The 23,416-nt window shown below is 40.4% G+C and overlaps 1 protein-coding gene across 1 annotated transcript in view; it reads left to right on the top strand.

The window, feature by feature from the left end:
- The window catches only part of LOC133654398 (cilia- and flagella-associated protein 47-like), a 175,578-nt gene extending 167,626 nt beyond the window's left edge, over window positions 1-7,952 (top strand). The window contains exons 65-67 of the mRNA XM_062054714.1: window positions 2,891-3,052; window positions 5,238-5,406; window positions 7,398-7,952. Of these exons, the coding sequence (XP_061910698.1) occupies window positions 2,891-3,052; window positions 5,238-5,406; window positions 7,398-7,571 (505 nt within the window). The 3' untranslated portion in view covers window positions 7,572-7,952. The remainder of the gene's footprint in view (window positions 1-2,890; window positions 3,053-5,237; window positions 5,407-7,397) is intronic.
- The last annotated feature ends 15,464 nt before the right edge of the window (window positions 7,953-23,416 follow it).

Raw genomic sequence — 23,416 nt, 5'->3', positions numbered from 1 at the left:
TTTATAATCTAAAATTAACTTTCATCAACTCAGAGGCAATGCAGCAGCGGTAGCAGCTTAGTACATCAATATATATAGCAATAACTCTGTATTCCACACAACTGGCAAGATAGTCCAGAACAATAGCAACCTTCATCTGTGGCACAAACGGTCTTTTCCTTCGGATTCAAAACTTCTTGCCTCAATCCACATAGCCTTATGAATAAACTCAGAGGCAATCAAACGTTTTGTTTCCATGACTTGCCGTTCGAAAACTCCTTCGAAACAACTCTCTTTGCTTCGGACCTGCATCCGTTCCGAGACATTCTTGGTAGTAGTGTCATTCGTAACGCAATCCAAGAGCATTTCTTGATGCTGTCTTCTATTTAACATCAGCATAGCTATTAGAGACGTAAAGGTTGTAATCTGTGCCAATATTACAGCGGACATCAAGTACAACAGAGCTAGGCTGTTGGCTTGTCTGAGCCGCAGATGCCTGCTGTGACATCATAGGTGAACTGGAAAAGCAATACAATAATCCAATAAGGCGTATGACCAATAGTTGCATTAGTTGAATGGACACTTGGACTTCACATAAAGTTGTGAAAATACAAAAAAACTAACTATTTGAGAAATCAGACTAATTTAGTGCATGTAAACGTAGCGCCTGCCCGTATTACAACCTGCGCTGTCTTTCACGTAAACCTCCTCGGTTAAAGGGGAACTGCACATTTTTTTTGCCTATATCTTTATTTTTTTAATGCATTATGATTTGTAATATACGGCAAATATGAACATCAATGAAGCTAATGACAGTCATCTATTGTGCCTATGAAGCCCTCTCCAATACATCCAAAAAAAGGCCAACAACACTCCATTTACATGTTGTGACCCGCATATTAACTAAGTATTAGCAATATTGGTATTATAAGCACTAACGCAGAGGAACTACTTTTAGCAGAGAGGTAACTAGCCTATGCACCAATTGAAAAACTGACCCGGTGAGCTACTACAACACTCCTGAGTTTTTTTAAATTAGTTCTCTATCATAATTAATGCCTCTCACTTGCATAGTTGAAAGTTGTGGCCATAAACCGAGAAGTTGGTCAACTTTGACAATCAACTTAGACTTAGAGATCGAGAGAAAGACACAAAAAGACGCTCAAATGAACCCACCTTTTATGTTTATTTTAGCTGCATAAGGATTATAATTGATTTTTCATCTTAAACGGGAAGATATAAACATTGCATCAATCTGCATCCCACTGAGAGCAGACATTGTACAGTAAGTGATTGTTTTATTATGTACGTCGTTTCAATCAATCAATCACAGTTTATCCATATAGCCCTTAATCACAAGTGTCTCAAAGGGGTACACAAGCCACAACGACATCCTCGGCTCAGATCCCACATCAGGGCAAGAAAAAACTTGTATCTTGTATCTTTTGTCCAGCACTTAGCAATTGTGCTACTTTCTGGATCTGCTTATCGCTTAACTTCTATAGCTCGTAGCTCATCTTCCGTATATTCAGGTTCAAAACTATAAGGTTCTTCATCATTTGTCCCAAAGCAGTCATTGTTGGCTCTCATGAAGTCGGCCATGAGTAGTGGTAGTTGTTGTTGATGTTGAAGGAAATTGCGAACGTTGTGCTGCGTCTGTGAAGTTAATGTGCTGCTGTATGCCTAAAATGACCAAAATACATAAATATTACATTTTATTATGAATGTCTCTATTACTACATTACATATATACCATATTTTTCGGAGTATAAGTCGCTCTGGAGTATGAGTCGCACCGGCCGAAAATGCATAATAAAGAAGGAAAAAAACATATATAAGTCGCATTTTTTGGGGAAATTTATTTGATAAAACCCAACACCAAGAATAGACATTTGAAAGGCAATTTAAAATAAATAAAGAATAGTGAACAACAGGCTGAATAAGTGTATGTTATATGACGCATAAATAACCAACTGAGAACGTGCCTGGTATGTTAACGTAACATATTATGGTAAGAGTCATTCAAATAACTATAACATATAGAACATGCTATACGTTTACCAAACAATCTGTCACTCCTAATCGCTAAATCCGATGAAATCTTATACGTCTAGTCTCTTACGTGAATGAGCTAAATAATATTATTTGATATTTTACGGTAATGTGTTAATAATTTCACACATAAGTTGCTCCTGAGTATAAGTCGCACCCCCAGCCAAACTATGAAAAAAACTGGGACTTATAGTCCGAAAAATACAGTGTGTATGTAAAACGATGATGGAGGTTTTTCGATGTTTTAGAGCGCTTAATCGGCGGAATAGAGCAAATCTCATTGCCTCCATTATTAGCTGACTCTTGATAGTGTTTATTTACGAGTTCGAATACATAAATAAAAGAAAAACATATGAGTGCTTGTCTCACATAAACATTGTAAATGTGAGACAAAAGTCGAAAAAAAAGCGCATGTACAGTCACATAAATGGTGTGATTCATCTGCTTGATTAATGTTGGTTTTTTTTGTGATTAATCACATGAACTAAGTTGTTATTTTTGGTATTTCTAATTAATAAACAAATATAATTATTAAAAGATTACATAATATACACATTTTCGCCTATGCTTTCCAGACTTAAGGGACACTATAATATCACTGCAGCCAATGCATGACTTGTTTGTCTTCCAACTGTACATTACATTTGGTTTTGTGCTGACACGAGCCATTCATCAAGTCTGATCTTAATCTGCATGAAAACATTGTGGGTGCAACACCGCCCACTCCACAACAAATATCTTCTGCTGCATAGTCAATGATAAGACAAGGAGGCCCAGGCATAATGAAGTGAAGATTGCTTCAAATTACTCTTTGGTATCAACACAAAGTGTGCGTGTGTGTGTGTGTGTTTTTATACAGATGCACAGCAGTCCTCACAGTGCAGCACACATCTGGACAAATTTGGGAGTTTCCCATTGATGTGATTGGCACCAAGCCTCTAGTCGATGACGTCATCGTCACTGAAGCCACCGAGTTTGGTAAAACATCAGCGGTGGGATTCTACTTGACCAGCACCACCCGGTGTGTACCATTATAGTCTCTTGTTTTTATTTCATCCAAGTTCAAGGAAATCTTTGACTCCCTGTCCTTTTCAGTAACATTTGCACCACACACAACAAAAGAGTTCATGCTAACATCCCACATCCGTCTTTTTAATTGGCAATGGCTTCGTCTCAGTCTGCTGCATTAACATCCGGGTACTGACTCAGTGTGAACGCACTCATGCACTGAACAGACAAAGGGCTTGATCTACTCAGACCCAAATACTACATTCTAAACAGCGTGTGCAAATGATCAAATTGCGGGTACTATTAGTGGGCATGTTGCGGGTGATCTACTAAGACTGGGTGTACAATAATAACGAGTGCAAAGGTGTTGCAGACCGCCCTATTTAAATGAGGATTTTGCGTCTAGTACCCGCTGTCACTATGGAGACACTCATTTCTCTCCACATTTACGTTATCATGCTTTTCAACCGGTGACATTTTGTGATGTTTTGAAAAATGGATGGAGAGATGTAGCAGGAATCCCCTCAATCTAAATCCTATAAAAAATATGTTTGAATGAAATTGGTCATAAAAGTACCCTTGTTATTGCGCAATACTAAGATATTCAAATACTACGGTATAGTGCTGCTAATAGCTAGCTGGCAACTAGTGTGCTAATCACTAGCTGAAAATATGATGGTAATTGCTAGCCATCTTAAATGCTAGCATAAATATAATGATATAATTATGTATTTTATTTTATTTTAAACCCGCAAGATAAATGGTGCTATGCCACTGGCATTTCTAAACGATACTACAGTATGTTAATGTGTATTTAAATACATTTGAATGGTTGAAAACTATATTTTAAAACAATCACTTACTGTAAAATGTCTGCTCTAACCGGATTGCCGACTAATGGGATGTTCATATCTTCCAGTTTGGATGAAGAATGAATCATAAACCTCACGCAGTTAATCTAGAATTAACTTTCACCAGCTCACGACGGCGCAGCTCATGAGCTGAGTATGTCAGTAATGTAGCTGTAAAGGGTACTTTCTCTGCCTTATAACACGCACAATAACATGGGTAATACCTGGTTAATAATCAGGGCACGGAGTGTAAATGTAGGATTGTCGGTGGTTTTTTTATGTTTTCATTTCGTTCCATTAGCGGCATTGTTAGCCCCCTCATACTCGCCGTATATTACAATTTAGATTGCATAAAAAAAAGACAACCGTACGTGTTGTTGTCTTAAATAGAGATTGTGAATGATAAACAACATTCCAAAAAAAGTGAAGTTCCTCTTTAAATCTTTCATCAGCTCCAATATAGAATTGCTGGATAGACTTTTATTTCTAACAAACCTTTAACAGATAACACACAAGAACAACAGATTCTCTCATATTGAAGTGATCGCCTTCTTCTGATGTATTCTAATATAAATGGGCCAGTTTGCAAACATGATTATATTTGCATTTTCTCCTCCCACTATTATATATGAATATTTATATGCAGGTATGTATACATGTATATATATCCCACCATTATATATGAATATTATATGTTCATATAGAATATATGTATATATACAGTATATGCCACTATTATATATGAATATTATATATATATAAGGGACGGCGTGGCGAAGTTGGTAGAGTGGCTGTGCCAGCAATCGAAGAGTTGCTGGTTACTGGGGTTCAATTCCCACCTTCTACCTTCCTAGTCACGTCCGTTGTGTCCTTGGGCAAGACACTTCACCCTTTGCCTCTGATGGCTGCTGGTTAGCGCCTTGCATGGCAGCTCCCGCCATCAGTGTGTGAATGTGTGTGTGAATGGGTGAATGTGGAAATACTGTCAAAGCGCTTTGAGTACCTTGAAGGTAGAAAAGCGCTATACAAGTACAACCCATTTATCATTTATCATTTATATATATATATATATATATATATATATATATATATATATATATATATATATATATATATATATATATATATATATATATATATATATATATATATATATATATACACATATATATATATATACATATATATATATATACACATATGAATCTATGTGTAATAATATATATAATATATATTCATGTATATATATATATATGTATGGTATATATATATATATATATATATATCCATAAGAGACAAGAGTCTTTTTGTTAACATTTTTCAAGCAAATTGTGTTTAAATTCTCAGAAAGCCTGAGCCGTTTGCGGCAACATTCCAGCCAGGCAGCAGCAGTGAGTTCGCTGTGACCCCAACATCTGGAATGTTGCCGCCTGCCGATTCTAGCGGTGCCCTTGTCAACATCTTTTTCACCCCCAACATCAGCAATAAGAGACACAACGCCAGACTTACCATCACGGTAAGCTAAACCAGAATTGAACACACAATCTTCATGCCACTTATTTATGGTTTGCAACACCGCATTATGTAATGAAGGTGCATTTTGTAATAATCTGCAGTATTTTGTGATACCATTTTTGAATGCATAAACTTTGCCGCATTTTGTAATGCAACATGTTGCAACAGTTTTTACACGATTGGGCACTTTTTTAAGAAAATGAGTGAACGTCTTAGAACATGGGTGTCAAACTCTGGCCCGCGGGCCTTTGAGGCGATATCAAATTAACACTAGAGCTGGCCCGCCGATTATATACAGCGCCGGTGCCGCAGTAACACCGCATTCACCGCTAATTCTCATACTTGCCAACCCTCCCGGGAGACTCCCAAATTTCAGCGCCCCTCCCGAAAATCGTCACGTCCACTTTTCATCCAGTCCAACGAGTGCTGGCCCAGTCACTTAATATGTGCGGCTTCTGCACGCACACACTAGTGAATGCAACGCATATTTGATCAACAGCGATACAGGTTACACTGAGGGTGACCGTATAAACAACTTTAACACTGTTAGAAGTATACGCCACACTGTGAACCCACACCAAACAAGAATGACAAACACATTTCGGGAGAACATCCGCACCGTAACACAACATAAACACAACAGAAGAAATACCCAGAACCCTTTGCAGCACTAACTCTTCCGGGACGCTACAAGGTGTGTGTGGGGGGTGTATTTTGTAGCATCCCGGAAGAGTTATTGCTGCAAAGGGTCCTGGGTATTTCTTCTGTTGTGTTTATGTTGTGTTACGGTGCGGATGTTCTCCCGAAATGTGTTTGTCATTCTTGTTTGGTGTGGATTCACAGTGTGGCGCATATTTCTAACAGTGTTAAAGTTGTTTATACGTCCACCCTCAGTGTAACCTGTATCGCTGTTGATCAAGTATGCGTTGCATTCACGTGAGTGTGCATACAGAAGGCACACATACCTTGTGACTGGGCCGGCACGTTGTTAGAATGGATGAAAAGCAGACGTGACGACAGCTCGTAGAGGACGTTAAAGGCAGTGCCTTTAAGGCACGCCCCCAAGACTGTGGTCCGGGTGGACTACGAGATATAATGACTGAAGAACACCTTGGTTCGATAATGAAGGTTGCCTCAGCTCAAAGCCTGAGCCCCGACATTAATGAACTAGCATCCAAGAAAAGATGGCAGGTATCTGGCTTGGGCACATCAGATCAGATCAGTGTGTTGCAAACTGAGCAGTTTAAAGTCCTGAAAGGTTGTTTTATTAATTGTTATTTTATTTTCAAATGTATTAGCCTGTGGAAAAAGTTAATGTTGATATTTACCTCAGAAGGCTGCAAATAGAAAAGAGGCATTCATTTTTTATTAAAATTGTATTTGATATGCCATTGATAATTTTTTATTATTATTATTATTATTTGAAACTCGATTTTGCATGTCACTATGAATTTATATAAGCTTTTCTTGTTCAATATTCAATGCAAAACTTGTTTGGGTCCCTATTAAAAGGTTAATTTGTTCAACCTTGGCCCGCGGCTTTGTTCAGTTTTAAATTTTGGCCCACTCTGTATTTGAGTTTGACACCCCTGTCTTAGAAAATTTCACTACCCTAGTAACTATTTTTGTCATTTAGTGTAGCTTTTGTCACTAGCTTGCAAACAGATTCTCTGTTCTAGTTAAAAAAGTTACATTGTATTTAAGTTTGACCAATGAAACATCCTACTAGATTCATAAAATGACCTCTATTTAAGATGGAATACTTCATGTTATTGTTGCTTTTTCCAATGTAGGCATCAATTTTGATGGTTTAATACAAAATCAACCAAATTGTTTCATTTTCTTAAAAAAAAAAAAAAAATTGCAACTTTTTGGTGACGTTCACAATTAAAACAAGTTATTACAGATTATTACAAAATGCGGCGTAATTACTTAATTGGATGAAAATGTGTTACAATGTTGTCTTACACATGGTGTTACTCTTTAACGCAGGCCTCAGGCATGCAATGGACGTATAATGTCACGGGCATAATCCCTCCCCCTGATGTCTCATCCTCCGTTGATGCTCCGGTACGACCCAGCAGTGAACGTCAGCGCAACTTTGTAACAAGGAATATTCGTGTCCCGGCTCTGGCAAATTCAGCTCCACTGAAAGTCCGCAGATAACTCATCTCCGTTTTTCTTTATGCCGACACGATTTATCATGACTCACTCTTAACCTTTTAACACCGTTGGATGCCCGTACAGGGGGCTACGTGGTTGTATTTGTGTTGCTATGGTAACTGCTACACAACACGTATCATTATATGTATTCTATGTGTCCACAAAACTGGAAGAATGTGAAAAGGGACAGATTGAGATTTTCAGCAATTTTGCCCTTTTGTGTTGGATATTAATAAGATATTTTACTTTGAGCACTTGCCTATCATGATACTTAAGTGTGGTAAAGAATCGGTAATGGGTGTCAACATATTTGACACTTCCTCAGCAATCTATAGGTGTGTGTCATTCCTATCATTCCAATGTTCTCTGAAAGCTTAAAGATGACTCTATGTAGTGTGCAAAAGGCTCCTACACTACTGTACAGTGTGTCTATCATGTGATCCAGTCACATGAGACCAAAATGTAGCTTTTTGGTATAAAGGTCCCAACGACCTCCAGATGTGAAAACAATCCGTATTCCAAATAATACTTAGACAAACTTTATTGATCCACAAGGGAAATTGTTCCACACAGTAGCTCAGTTACAAAGGATGGAAATGGTAAGAATGGAAAGAATAATGCAGGTATAAAATAGACTAAAAATGTACCATAGTAGCAATATAAAATGTAACATACATGTAATATTTACATATTATATATACAGTGTATAATATATAATGATATATTATATTATATATTTATATAATATATACAATATATAACAAATCCCAATTACCATGTACAATATTACAGTATATGTAACAGCTGCAGCAAAAACAAAAGGCAGCATAAAATAGAGTAGATCCAGCAGAAAATATACATTATAAACAAGATGATATGATGACAGATGATATCTGTCAATAGATGACAGATATCATCTATTGCTGTATTTCAGGGTTGTCCAAAGTGTGGCCCGGAGCTCGGTTTTTATTGGCCCGCGACACATTCTATAGACTTCAAAGACTTCTATGGAAAGGAAACAACAAGGATTCAGATTTCCCTCGCCCGGACGCGGGTCACCGGGGCCCCCCTCCGTAGCCAGGCCCGGAGTTGGGGCACGATGGCGAGCGCCTGGTGGCCGGGCCTGTCCCCATGGGGCCCGGCCGGGCACAGCCCGAAGAGGCAACGTGGGTCACCCCTCCAATGGGCTCACCACTCATGGGAGGGGCCATAGAGGTCGGGTGCATTGTGAGCTGGGCGGCAGCCGAAGGCAGGGCACTTGGCGGTCCGATCCCCGGCTACATAAGCTAGCTCTTGGGACGTGGAACGTCACCTCGCTGGGGGGGAAGGAGCCTGAGCTTGTGCGCGAGGTAGAGAAGTTCCGGCTGGATATAGTCGGATTCACCTCGACGCACAGCAAGGGCTCTGGAACCAGTTCTCTCGAGAGGGCTGTACTCTCTTCCACCCTCACACTGGCGTTGCACGCAGTGAGAGGCGACGAGCTGGGGTAGCAATTCTTGTTGCCCCCCGACTCAAAGCCTGCACGTTGGAGTTCAACCCGGTGGACGAGAGGGTAGCCTCCCTCCGCCTTCGGGTGGGGGGACGGGTCTTGACTGTTGTTTGTGCTTACGCACCAAACAGCAGTTCAGAGTACCCACCCTTTTTGGATACACTCGAGGGAGTACTGGAAAGTGCTCCCCCGGGTGATTCCCTTGTCCTACTGGGTGACTTCAACGTTCATGTTGGCAACGACAGTGAAACCTGGAGAGGCGTGATTGGGAAGAATGGCCGCCCGGATCTGAACCCGAATGGTGTTTTGTTATTGGACTTTTGTGCTCATCACAGATTGTCCATAACAAACACCATGTTCAAGCATAAGGGTGTCCATATGTGCACTTGGCACCCTAGGCCGCAGTTCCATGATCGACTTTGTAGTTGTGTCATCGGATTTGCGGCCTCATGTTTTGGACACTCGGGTGAAGAGAGGGGCAGAGCTTTCTACCGATCACCACCTGGTGGTGAGTTGGCTGCGATGGTGGGGAAGGATGCCGAACAGACCTGGCAGGCCCAAACGCATTGTGAGGGTCTGCTGGGAACGTCTGGCAGAGTCTCCTGTCAGAGAGAGTTTCAATTCCCACCTCCGGAAGAACTTTAAACATGTCACGAGGGAGGTGCTGGACATTGAGTCCGAGTGGACCATGTTTCGCACCTCTATTGTCGAGGCGGCTGATTGGAGCTGTGGCCGCAAGGTAGTTGGTGCCTGTCGTGGCGGTAATTCTAGAACCCGTTGGTGGACACCGGCGGTGAGGGATGCCGTCAAGCTGAAGAAGGAGTCCTATCGGGTTCTTTTGGCTCATAGGACTCCTGAGGCAGCAGACAGGTCCTGACAGGCCAAGCGGTGTGCGGCTTCTGCGGTCGCGGAGGCAAAAACTCGGACATGGGAGGAGTTCGGCGAGGCCATGGAAAATGACTTCTGGACGGCTTCGAAGCGATTGTCGACCACCATCCGCCGCCTCAGGAAGGGGAAGCAGTGCACTGTCAACACTGTGTATGGTGCGGATGGTGTTCTGCTGACCTCGACTGCGGATGTTGTGGATCGGTGGAGGGAATACTTCGAAGACCTCCTCAATCCCACCGACACGTCTTCCTATGAGGAAGCAGTGCCTGGGGAATCTGTGGTGGGCTCTCCTATTTCTGGGGCTGAGGTTGCTGAGGTAGTTAAAAAGCTCCTCAGTGGCAAGGCCCTGGGGGTGGATGAGATCCGCCCGGAGTTCCTTAAGGCTCTGGATGTTGTGGGGCTGTCTTGGTTGACAAGACTCTGCAGCATCGCGTGGACATCGGGGGCGGTACCTCTGGATTGGCAGACCGGGGTGGTGGTTCCTCTCTTTAAGAAGGGGAACCGGAAGGTGTGTTCCAACTATCGTGGGATCACACTCTTCAGCCTTCCCGGTAAGGTCTATTCGGGTGTACTGGAGAGGAGGCTACGCCGGATAGTCGAACCTCGGATTCAGGAGGAAACAGTGTGGTTTTCGTTCTGGTCGTGGAACTGTGGACCAGCTCTATACTCTCGGCAGGGTCCTTGAGGGTGCATGGGAGTTTGCCCAACCAGTCTACATGTGCTTTGTGGACTTGGAGAAGGCATTCGACCGTGTCCCTCGGGAGGTCCTGTGGGGAGTGCTCAGAGAGTATGGGGTATCGGACTGTCTGATTGTGGCTGTCCGCTCCCTGTATGATCAGTGTCAGAGCTTGGTCCGCATTGCCGGCAGTAAGACGGACACATTTCCAGTGAGGGTTGGACTCCGCCAAGGCTGCCCTTTGTCACCGATTCTGTTCATAACTTTTATGGACAGAATTTCTAGGCGCAGTCAAGGCGTTGAGGGGATCCGGTTTGGTGGCTGCAGGATTAGGTCTCTGCTTTTTGCAGATGATGTGGTCCTGATGGCTTCATCTGGCCAGGATCTTCAGCTCTCACTGGATCGGTTCGCAGCCGAGTGTGAAGCGACTGTGATGAGAATCAGCACCTCCAAGTCCGAGTCCATGGTTCTTGCCCGGAAAAGGGTGGAGTGCCATCTCCGGGTTGGGGAGGAGACCCTGCCCCCATTGGAGGAGTTCAAGTACCTAGGAGTCTTGTTCACGAGTGAGGGAAAAGTGGATCGTGAGATCGACAGGCGGATCGGTGCGGCGTCTTCAGTAATGCGGACGCTGTATCGGTCCGTTGTGGTGAAGAAGGAGCTGAGCCGGAAGGCAAAGCTCTCAATTTACCGGTCGATCTACGTTCCCATCCTCACCTATGGTCATGAGCTTTGGGTCATGACCGAAAGGACTAGATCACGGGTACAGACGGCCGAAATGAGTTTCCTCCGCCGGGGGGCGGGGCTCTCCCTTAGAGATAGGGTGAGAGATAGGGTGATAAGCTCTGCCATCCGGGGGGAGCTCAAAGTAAAGCCACTGCTCCTCCACATTGAGAGGAGCCAGATGAGGTGATTCGGGCATCTGGTCAGGATGCCACCCGAACGCCTCCCTCGGGAGGTGTTTAGGGCACGTCCAACCGGTAGGAGGCCACGGGGAAGACCCAGGACACGTTGGGAAGTATATGTCTCCCGGCTCGCTTGGGAACGCCTCGGGATCCCCCGGGAGGAGCTGGACGAAGTGGCTGGGGAAAGGAAAATCTGGGCTTCCCTGCTTAGGCTGCTGCCCCCACGACCCGACCTTGGATAAGCGGAAGAAGATGGATGGATGGATGGATGGACATTCTATAGACAAACTAAACAGGTCCCAAATTACAACAAAAAACTGTGAAAAATAAAACGGGACCAAATCCCCCCCAAAATGGGACCTGAAAACCAAAATGGCCGACAACCTGAGCGTCTTACTGTATAAGGCAGGGGTGTCCAAAGTGCGGCCTGGGGGCCATTTGCGGCCCGCAGCTAATTGTTTACTGGCCCGCCACACATTCTGCAAAAATTGCAAAGTTGATATTATTGCAAAAATTTATAAAAACATTTTTTAAAAAGTGGAATGAGGTGAAATCTTACAAGAAAAAGTTGCAATGTTGACACAAAGCTGTGCCATGCAGGCTGTTTTTTTTCTTTTGTCTTTGTTTATTTTTCTTTTTTTTGCCATTGCTAAAAAAAAAAAAAGACTAAAAATCTATGTTATAATGAATTGTTAGTTAAAAAATATCACTTTCAAATGTTTTATGTGGAAAAAAATGTTGCATATATTGTGTGGTTGCCATATAAAAACATCAAAGTTTTATTCGACAAAAGAGCATAAAACAAACAAAATAATAGTTCAAACGTAAAATCGACAGATATATCTGAAGTTGATCTCGTAATTTAAATGTTAAAAGTAAAAAAAAAAAACAAGAAAAATGTATCACTTAATGAGTGGGGACCTTTTGGATCCCAAATATATTTAGTAGGATTTTATTTAACTTTTCACTGTGATAACTCAAAAATATTAAAGAATTTAAATCAATGGTGTCCTGCATTATTGATCTTTTAAGGCTCTAATTACTAAATACTGCATATTTCAGTTTTACTATAAAAAAAAAGTTCCCTTTGACAGAAAACCTTTTTTTTTTTTTTTTACTTTATATCAACCTCAAGTTGATATACAAATTTACTGTAAGCGTTAAATTAAAAAAAATAATAATAATTTGACTTATTTTTAACAGTTTAATTACTGAGACCCTTTACAGTCCCCGGGAGCCCTAAAGGTTAAAAAAAAAAAATCCATATATTTTGTTAAGGTTTGAAAATGAAAAATATCAAAATGGCCCCCGCATGCTTACATTTTTCCGTGTGCGGCCCTCAGTGGAAAAAGTTTGGACACCCCTGGTATTAGGTCTTTGAGGATTTCCGTATGTCCTGTCAAAGTGTACACATTTCTTGTACACTCTGAAATTTTTAGTATACTAAAGCTCTCAAAAGCATTTCACGTGACGGTATAATAGCAACATTAGTAGATACAAGCTTACCTTCGAGCACAGTTAACATAAATACAAATAAAATAATTATTAAAATAATCATGAATTATTTTATTGCTTTGTTATCTATAACACAAAGCTAAGATGTATAAGTTTTTTTCAAATGTTAGCATATGTTCACCTACATTGTTTTGGTTTGAGTATTTTTATATACAAAATGTATAAAAGTGGCCCTTGCATCCTTCAATTTTTCTCTGTGGCCCTCGCTGGAAAATGTTTGGACACCTCTGCTGTATGGCGAGTGATTATACAGCTGGAGTTCTTGAATCGAACACTGTGGGAGCGAAGCTGAAGGAGCCTGTTGGAATATGAACTCCGCTGTCCCTCAATTGTCTGGTGGAGTGAGTGGGCAGGATTGTCCATGATGGCGGGCATTTTGTCCAGTGTCCTCCTGTCCCTCACTGACACAAACGCCTCCAAATGCGTGCCAATAGTTTGGCCGGCTTTCCGGATCACTTTGTCAATCCGGTTTAAGACACTTTTGCTGGTGCTGCTCCTCCAACAAACCACTGCAAAGTACAGGGCACTGGCCACAACAGACTAAAAAAAGTGTGTGCCCAAACCAATAAATATACCAACCAATAGAGTCGCAATCGATAACCTGATATTTGTAATGCAAAATCAGTGGCCAGGAAACAAAAAAAAGGGCAAAACACAAAAGCAAACATACAGTATTTCAACTCACACAACAGGAACAGGAAGCAGAACTCAGTGGCGGCTGCTGGTCTTTCAAGTAAGGGAAGCTCATTTGCAGCTACTCTCTAAACATGAATACAGACTCCAATAAAACATGTAAAGATGCTAGACTTGACAAAGAAAACGTCACTGACGATTTTAAAATCCTACGTATAATTATGGAACGGAGGAATACAACTTGAAAATATGCTCTGGCAAAGGTTTATGTTTTAAGATCGCTGATTCGCTCATTTTGCAGTCAATCAAAAAGGGATTTAGCCTCAGACAGATCATCCAATCATCATGTGGAAGCGGAGTGTCCAGGCCAGCTGAGGCCGAGCCAACTTTCCATACACTTCCAGAGATGCTCGGTGTCTGAGCATTTATCCAATGACTGTCGTGTTTGGCTGCAGTGGAACAACCCACTCTATGCTCCACTGTTGGAGGAGCAGGGCCATGGAAAGACAGTAAGGCAATCACTACTTGATGACTGACAACTCATTATATTAGTAAAATACAAACGCCCTGATTGATTACATGTTTGCGCGTACTAAAATGCGTGCAAACTTTACAGCGCACGCAAAGCTGATCTACTAAGCTTGTGCGCAGAGGTTTGCATCTCTTAAATCAAAATATATACACAGTACAGGCCAAAAGTTTGGACACACCTTCTCATTCAATGTGTTTTTTATATTTTCATGACTATTTACATTGTAGATTGTCACTGAAGGCATCAAAACTGTGAATGAACACATGTAGGGTTACGTACTTCACAAAAAAAAGGTGAAATAACTAAAAACATGTTGTATATTCCACAGACCCCGTTTCCATATGAGTTGTGAAATTGTGTTAGATGTAAATATAAACGGAATACAATGATTTGCAAATCCTTTTCAACCCATATTCAATTGAATGCACTACAAAGACAAGATATTTGATGTTCAATCTCATAAACTTTATTTTTTTTTTGCAAATAATAATTAACTTAGAATTTCATGGCTGCAACACGTGCCAAAGTAGTTGGGAAAGGGCATGTTCACCACTGTGTTACATGGCCTTTCCTTTTAACAACACTCAGTAAACGTTTGGGAACTGAGGAGACACTTTTTTTAAGCTTCTCAGGTGGAATTCTTTCCCATTCTTGCTTGATGTACAGCTTAAGTTGTTCAACAGTCCGGGGGTCTCCGTTGTGGTATTTTAGGCTTCATAATGCGCCACACATTTTCAATGGGAGACAGGTCTGGACTACAGGCAGGCCAGTCTAGTACCCACACTCTTTTACTATGAAGCCACGTTGATGTAACACGTGGCTTGGCATTGTCTTGCTGAAATAAGCAGGGGCGTCCATGGTAACGTTGCTTGGATGGCAACATATGTTGCTCCAAAGCCTGTATGTACCTTTCAGCATTAATGGCGCCTTCACAGATGTGTAAGTTACCCATGTGTTGGGCACTAATACACCCCCATACCATCGCAGATGCTGGCTTTTCTACTTTGCGCCTATAACAATCCGGATGGTTCTTTTCCTCTTTGGTCCGGAGGACACAACGTCCACAGTTTCCAAAAACAATTTGAAAAGTGGACTCGTCAGACCACAGAACACTTTTCCACTTTGTATCAGTCCATCTTAGATGAGCTCAGGCCCAGCGAAGCCGACGGCGTTTCTGGGTGTTGTTGATAAACCGTTTTCGCCTTGCATAGGAGAGTTTTAACTTACACTTACAGATGTAGCGACCAACTGTAGTTACTGACAGTGTGTTTCTGAAGTGTTCCTGAGCCCATGTGGTGATATCCTTTACACACTGATGTCGCTTGTTGATGCAGTACAGCCTGAGGGATCGAAGGTCACAGGCTTAGCTGCTTACGTGCAGTGATTTCTCCAGATTCTCTGAACCCTTTGATGATATTACGGAGCGTAGATGGTGAAATCCCTAAATTCCTTGCAATAGCTGGTTGAGAAAGGTTTTTCTTAAACTGTTCAACAATTTGCTCACGCATTTGTTGACAAAGTGGTGACCCTCGCCCCATCCTTGTTTGTGAATGACTGAGCATTTCATGGAATCTACTTTTATACCAAATCATGGCACCCACCTGTTCCCAAGTTGCCTGTTCACCTGTGGGATGTTCCAAATAAGTGTTTGATGAGCATTCCTCAACTTTATCAGTATTTATTGCCACCTTTCCCAACTTCTTTGTCACGTGTTGCTGGCATCAAATTCTAAAGTTAATGATTATTTGCAAAAAAAATTGTTTTTATCAGTTTGAACATCAAATATGTTGTCTTTGTAGCATATTCAACTGAATATGGGTTGAAAAGGATTTGCAAATCATTGTATTCCGTTTATATTTACATCTAACACAATTTCCCAACTCATATGGAAACGGGGTTTGTAGTTTCTTCAAAAAAGCCACCCTTTGCTCTGATTACTGCTTTGCACAGTCCTGGCATTCTCTCGATGAGCTTCAAGAGGTAGTCACATGAAAGGGTTTTCACTTCACAGGTGTCATAGTTTTGATGCCTTCAGTGACAATCTACAATGTAAATAGTCATGAAAATAAGGAAAACACATTGAAATGAGAAGGTGTGTCCAAACTTTTGGCCTGTACTGTATTATTTAATAGATGGTAGATATAAATATAGATATGTTTGATATATTTCCATTAAAAAAAACGTCTAAACTTATGTTGCATTACTAGATCATTCTAGGCGCTTCATCACAACACCGGCGCCTACCAGAGAACCTTCGGCATCCTAAAAAGATTGGTTCTGTAGTCTAGATTGCATTTCTGCAGTATATGGCCTAGAAAAGGTGGTGTGTGCTGCATGTTCCACAACATAACGGTTGGGCTGCCAGGAGTACAAGAAAAATCCTCATTTAAATCGGGCGTTCTGCATCACTTATGCACTTGCCATTGACGAGGCAGTCTTAGTAGATCGCCCAAAAACACGCCCACAAAATGTACAAACAATTTTCTAACTTACACACTCTGTTTAGAATGTATTTGGATTTGATTAAATCAGGCCCAAAGACTCTAAATAATCCAAAAGTCAAACGCAGCTCGCTCACTCGCCTGCGACGACATTTGTATGCATAGCAAAGACGTCATTTATTTGATGCAGTCCCTACTTTTACAAGCAACTGAAGACAACCAGCACTTTGCACAAAAGGAATACGGTAGTATAGTTTTTATATAAACTAATATATTTACTTTTCAAAAAAAGTAACTTAATGACTGAAATAATTACTTATTAACAAATAAGTTACCATTAAAAGATTGTATTACCTTTTTAGCTAAATATCTGTGAAGCTGAGAGTTTTTTTCATTTGATCAGACTTAATCATTTACTAATTGTGGCTTTAAGTATGCGCCTTTTGTCATGCGGCCGTTTTAATTTAGTTCTACAAAAATTGTTCTGTGCTGCTGCTGAACATCAAGCGTCTCTAATTGGTCTGGTGCTTAAAATCAAAGGAAAATAGGGAGGAAGTCAATACACAGGACACTAATTAAACCATGGTCGAACAAAATGACTACACAACACACAAAAGGACAGTAAAAACACTAACTACTGCTAAACACCATAGGAGGAAACAACAAACATAACTAACGACAACAAACACCTCATAAACCACAATTTTACACAACAAGAAGGATGGGAACCCGGAAGTGTTATTTCTAAGGACGCAAACACCCCTTTTCATATCATAGCAATTTTATCCCGTTTGTAACAGAACAGTGAATAAATAAATAATATACCATAAGTAAGTAAACACATTTTAAATACATAAATAATCTGTATCCTAAAAAAAGAAAAGGTTCAATATGTTCATCATAATTGTTCTTCTTTGTACTTTGTGAACACTTGTAGTTTGACCAGTCTCTTAAACTGAATCATATTGGTGCGTTGTTTGATTTCTTTGCTTAATCCATTCCATAATTGAATTCCACATACTGATATACTAGAGCAGGCCTGGGCAATTATTTTGACTCGGGGGGGGGCACATTTTGAGAAAAAAATGTGTCTGGAGACCGGTATATCTATTTCTAGGAACAATAATACAAAACCTCATAATGTCTGATTGAAAACGTTATGACAGACCGCCTTAAAAAACGGAATAGAATTTTTTAATTTTTTTACTGAATGAGACACCCAGAATGTACATGAAAGTAAAGAATGTGGGATTTGCAATATTAACTATGAACGATAAAACTCTGAATATTGACAACATATGAACGTCACACACCCTCTCGATCGACATATTTTACAATTAAGCTAAACGCAACAAAAATGCAACAAAACCTGCAAAATATAAATGCGAAGGGTAAAAAAAAAAACACCTACAATTTGATATATCTGATATATCACTAAGCTTTAGAACTTTGTTGTAAAAATCTCCTTCTGCGTCTGTCCCTGACACCCGCTTTTCAGGCTGGCCGCTCTGGAAACACTCTGTGGAAACGCTCCCCGCCCACTGCTTGGTGCCTCGTCTGAGCTGCTGTGACTTAGATGACCATAGTAACTAATAAGATTACCATAGTAACTAATATATCATGCAAAAGTGCAGATTCCCACCATTAAAATACTTTGGATAGTTCAAGACTTATGGTGATTTAAAAACATCACTGCACATCATAATGGCAGCTACAGTTTCCATCTTAAGGATCTAAAAAAATTATTTGGGAATGTCCGGCGGGCCAGATCGAAAGCTTAACGGGCCGCATGCGGCCCCTGGGCCTTAATTTACCCAGGTCTGTACTAGAGGTTTTAAGTGTTGTACGAGCATACAAATGTTTTAAAATAGATTTTTCTCCAAGGTTTCTCTTTTGTTGAGAAGAATTGTTGTACGTTCTTGGGTAGCAGGTTATAGTTTGCTTTGTACATAATTTTAGCAGTTTGCAAATTCACTATGTTGTGGAATTTCAGTATCTTTGATTCAATAAATAAAGGATTTGTATGTTCTCTATATCCAACATTATGTATTATTCTAACTGATCTTTTTTGTAACACCGTTAGTGAATGAAGTGTACATTTGTAATTATTTCCCCATATTTCTACACAATAACTCAGATATGGTGACACTAGCGAGCAGTACAGAATATGAAGGGATTTTTGGTCTAGAACATATTTTGCTTTATTCATTATTGATGTGTTTTTTGCTACTTTATGTTGTATATTTTTTCCGTGCGGTTTCCAGTTAATATTATCTAATCTTACACCCAAAAATGGGTTTTCTTTAACCCTTTCAATATTTAGTCCGTCTATTTGTATTTGTGTTTGACTTTCCCTTCTACTGTTACCAAATATCATTATTTTAGTCTTACTGAGATTCAAAGATAGTCGGTTTATGTCAAACCTTTTTAATTTGTTCATTTTTTCCGTTTTATTTGTATTATCTTCTGTGTGTTCTCTCCTGAACAAAACTCAGTTGTATCATCTGCAAATATGACTAACTTTAAGTCCTTTGTAACTTTACAAATGTCATTTATGTACAGATTGAACAATTTTGGTCCAAGTATTGATCCCTGAGGCACGCCACAAAATATTTTCAGTTCTGTAGAAGTGTGTTCGCCTAGCTTCACGTATTACTTCCTGTTGGTTAAGTAGCTTCTTGCCCAGTTCAATACCAACCATCTGATGCCATACCTTTCTAATTTGTTTATTAAGGTGCTGTGATTAATTGTGTCAAATGCTTTTGTTAAATCCATAAACACTGCAGCAGCACATTTTTTACTATCTACTGCAGTGGTCCCCAACCTTTTTGTAGCTGGGGACCGGTCAACGCTTGAAAATTTGTCCCACGGACCGGGGAGGGGGGGGGGGGGGGGGATTTTTTTTTTTTTTTTTTTCATAAAGACATAAAATCATGTGTGCTTACGGACTGTATCCCTGCAGACTGTATTGATCTATATTGACATACACATACACAATATGTACATATTGTGTTTTTTGTGTTGATTAATAAAAATTTAAAAAAATAAAATAATTATTATTTATTTTTTTATTTCTTGCCAATCGTACCGGTCCGCGGCCCGGTGGTTGGGGACCACTGATCTACTGCATTTGTCATCTCTTCCGTTATTTCGATTAATGCCATTGATGTTGAGATGTTGGCTCTGTATCTGTATTGGTTGTCTGTGAGTGTTTTGTTTTTATTTATGAATTTGTCTAATCTGTTGTTAAACAGTTTTTCAATAATTTTAGAAAATTGTGGAAGTAGAGAAACAGGTCTGTAGTTTGTAAACTGGTGTTTGTCTCCAGTCTTATAAATTGGTACGACTTTTGCTATTTTCATTATCTGGGAATTTGCCTGTTTGAAATGATAGGTTGCTGATATTGTCGGCAGATTCATCTCCTGCTCAGAGAGAAATCTTGTATTTATAAACATGATACAGTGACCTACTTTGATTACTCTTTGACTACTTCGTAAAGCACTCTGGTCAACTTTGTTACTTTCACAATTGGTTTTATGTATGCAGTTGATTTCAGCACTAAGAGGTTATTAGGATATATTGCTGTTATTTATTAAAATGTTTATTACTTTGCATAATTCTCTTTACAAAGCAAATAAAATAACTTCAAAGAAATTACTCATTAGTTATGATACAGTTTATGGAGGATTTATTATATGATTGTTTGATTTTTAAAATCAAATGTAACAGTCAAGCATCAGCATCGCTCACTTGATGATGGTCTGTAGTTGGATGTCCTCTCAGAAACACGCCTGTGAAGGAAGTCCAGATGTCCCACAAAGGCAGAAATCTTTGTATTTCTTGTTAAATTATATACAGCAACATCACAAAGTACTACTCAGATATTATTTTTAAAGATGTTTTATATGTAATTGTCAATAGAAATGTCTCCTAAACGTCCAGCCTATTTTCTAAATTAATTTCAAATAATCCATCAGCTCTATATTATAGCAGTTGATGTTTTAAAAATATGTTGTAGGTTGTACTTTCAAATGCACATGTAAATATTATGTGTAATATTATTTAGGGTATCTGAATGTATAACCCAATTTTGTATTATTTGCAATTTTAATAGCAATAGTTAATAACAGCACAATGTTAATACAAGTCAAAATAATACTTGACCATACAATAAGACATGACTCCATCTATTTAAGTGTAAATCCATCCATCCATCCATCCATCCATCCATCCATCTTCTTCCGCTTATCCGAGGTCAGGTCGCGGGGGCATCAGCCTAAGCAGAGAAGCCCAGACTTCCCTCTCCCCAGCCACTTCGTCCAGCTCTTCCCAGGGGATCCCGAGGCGTTCCCAGGCCAGCCGGGAGACATAGTCTTCCCAACGTGTCCTGGGTTTTCCCCGTGGCCTCCTACCGGTCGGACGTGCCCTAAACACCTCCCTAGGGAGGCGTTCGGTTGGCATCCTGACCAGATACCCGAACCACCTCCTCTGGCTCCTCTCGATGTGGAGGAGCAGCGGCTTTACTTTGAGCTTCACCCGGATGGCAGAGCTTCTCACCCTATCTCTAAGGGAGAGACCCGCCACCCGGCTGAGGAAACTCATTTCGGCCGCTTGTACTCGTGATCTTGTCCTTTTGGTCATAACCCAAAGCTCATGACCATAGGTGAGGATGGGAACGTAGATCGGCCGGTAAATTGAGAGCTTTGCCTTCCGGCTCAGCTTCTTCTTCACCACAATGGATCGATACAGCGTCCGCATTACCGAAGACGCCGCCTGTCGATCTCACGATCCACTCTTCCATCATTTGTGAACAAGACTTTGAGGTACTTGAACTCCTCCACTTGGGGCAAGGTCTCCTCCCTAACCCGGAGATGGCACGTAAACGTCAAAAGATAAATATAGATCAGATGTAAGGTTTTACTTCCAAACGTTTAAAAAGGTTCCATGCATGAAGTTGCCTCCGCAGCCTGGATATGATATGTTCCCTCCCAAGGGAACAAAAGGAGGAACCGCCGAAGGTTGCTCAACATGTAAAGTCTCATATTTGAACACAAACTGGTTACTCGTGTCACACCAAGCTGTACATGTCTGCTGTTAAATGTTTTAAATGAATAAATAAATACAGCTCGACTTACATTTTAAAGTCGCTCTTGTTATGATCCGGATCATGTTTTTGTTATGTTCTGTTAGTTTTAGACTCCATGGTTCCTGTTTTTGTGCACCCTTGTGTGTTTTAGTTACCATGGCGACTTATTAGTTTCACCTGCCTCTGGTGTTCGGGACACGCACCTGCTCTAATCAAGAGACCATTATTTAAGCTGGTCTTTGCCAGTCAGTCGTCCTGGCGTCATTGCTTGTTTCATGCGATACCATAGTTCATGCTGCTCGTTTTCATGTCCGATTCCAAGTTTATGCTAGTTGTTCGATTCATGCCGTGTCCACGTAAGTGTTAGTTGTTTCATGCCACAGTAAGTCTTGTTTGTTCCATGCCATAGTCCATGTTAAGTGCCACAGTAAGTCTTGTTTGTTCCATGCCATAGTCCATGTTAAGTGCCACAGTAAGTCTTGTTTGTTCCATGCCATAGTCCATGTTAAGTGCCACAGTAAGTCTTGTTTGTTTCATGCCATAGTCCATGTTAAGTGTTTAGCTTCTATGTTTCCTGCGTTAAGTTTTTTTGTTCGTTAGCTTCTCGTGTGAACGGCACGCTTTTCTTTTGTTTGGTTCCGGTCTATGTGATGTGTAGGATTAATTGAGAAAATAAATATGTTCTTACCTGCAAGTCTTGTCCGGAATAGTCCGTTTGCATCCCGGGAGAACAAACCTCGCAGTAAGCTGCGACCCCCCCCCCCCGTTATGACAGCTCTTTTCTCTCCGTGTGGAAATGTAACAAGTATTGTTCCATACGGAGTTTCGTCAAATATCACGGCTATATGGACACCAACATGGATAATTTAAAAAAACAAAATCAACTTCTGTACCGCTTATACTACATCCTTAAAGTATGTTTAGGTTAACATGAATATATCATATCACTTTTACACTTGATTTAGACGCCATCTGTCCTCCTTTCTTCTTCTATGGTGTTTTTACAGTCCAGTACAGCTGCTTCCGGGTAAACGTTAAAACACCGCCTTTAGTTTGAAACCGTAAAAAAGAAAAAAAGAAACAAAACCGTAAAAAAAGAGAAGCGATCATAAGAACCTTTGAAACACACACAAGCAATCAAAGTGTACAAAAATATGAATATTGGCATCGAAAACATCCACCACAAGTACTGTATTTTTTCAATGTTTGTACAAACCCCATTTCCATATGAGTTGGGAAATTGTGTTAGATGTAAATATAAACGGAATACAATGATTTGCAAATCATTTTCAACCCATATCCAGTAGAAAATGCTACAAAGACAACATATTTGATGTTCACACTGATAAACCTTTTTTTTTTGCAAATAATCATTAACTTTAGAATTTGATGCCAGCAACACGTGACAAAGAAGTTGGGAAAGGTGGCAATAAATACTGATAAAGTTGAGGAATGCTCATCAAACACTTATTTGGAACATCCCACTGGTGAACAGGCTAATTGGGAACAGGTGGGTGCCATGATTGGGTATAAAAGTAGATTCCATGAAATGCTCAGTCATTCACAAACAAGGATGGGGCGAGGGTCACCACTTTGTCAACAAATGCGTGAGCAAATTGTTGAACAGTTTAAGAAAAACCTTTCTCAACCAGCTATTGCAAGGAATTTAGGGATTTCACCATCTAC

This window comes from Entelurus aequoreus, linkage group LG07 (genome assembly GCF_033978785.1).
Source record: "Entelurus aequoreus isolate RoL-2023_Sb linkage group LG07, RoL_Eaeq_v1.1, whole genome shotgun sequence".
Classification (NCBI taxonomy): Eukaryota; Metazoa; Chordata; class Actinopteri; order Syngnathiformes; family Syngnathidae; genus Entelurus; species Entelurus aequoreus.
The sequence above is the reverse complement of the archived record's forward strand: the minus strand, read 5'-3'. Positions and strand labels throughout refer to the sequence as shown.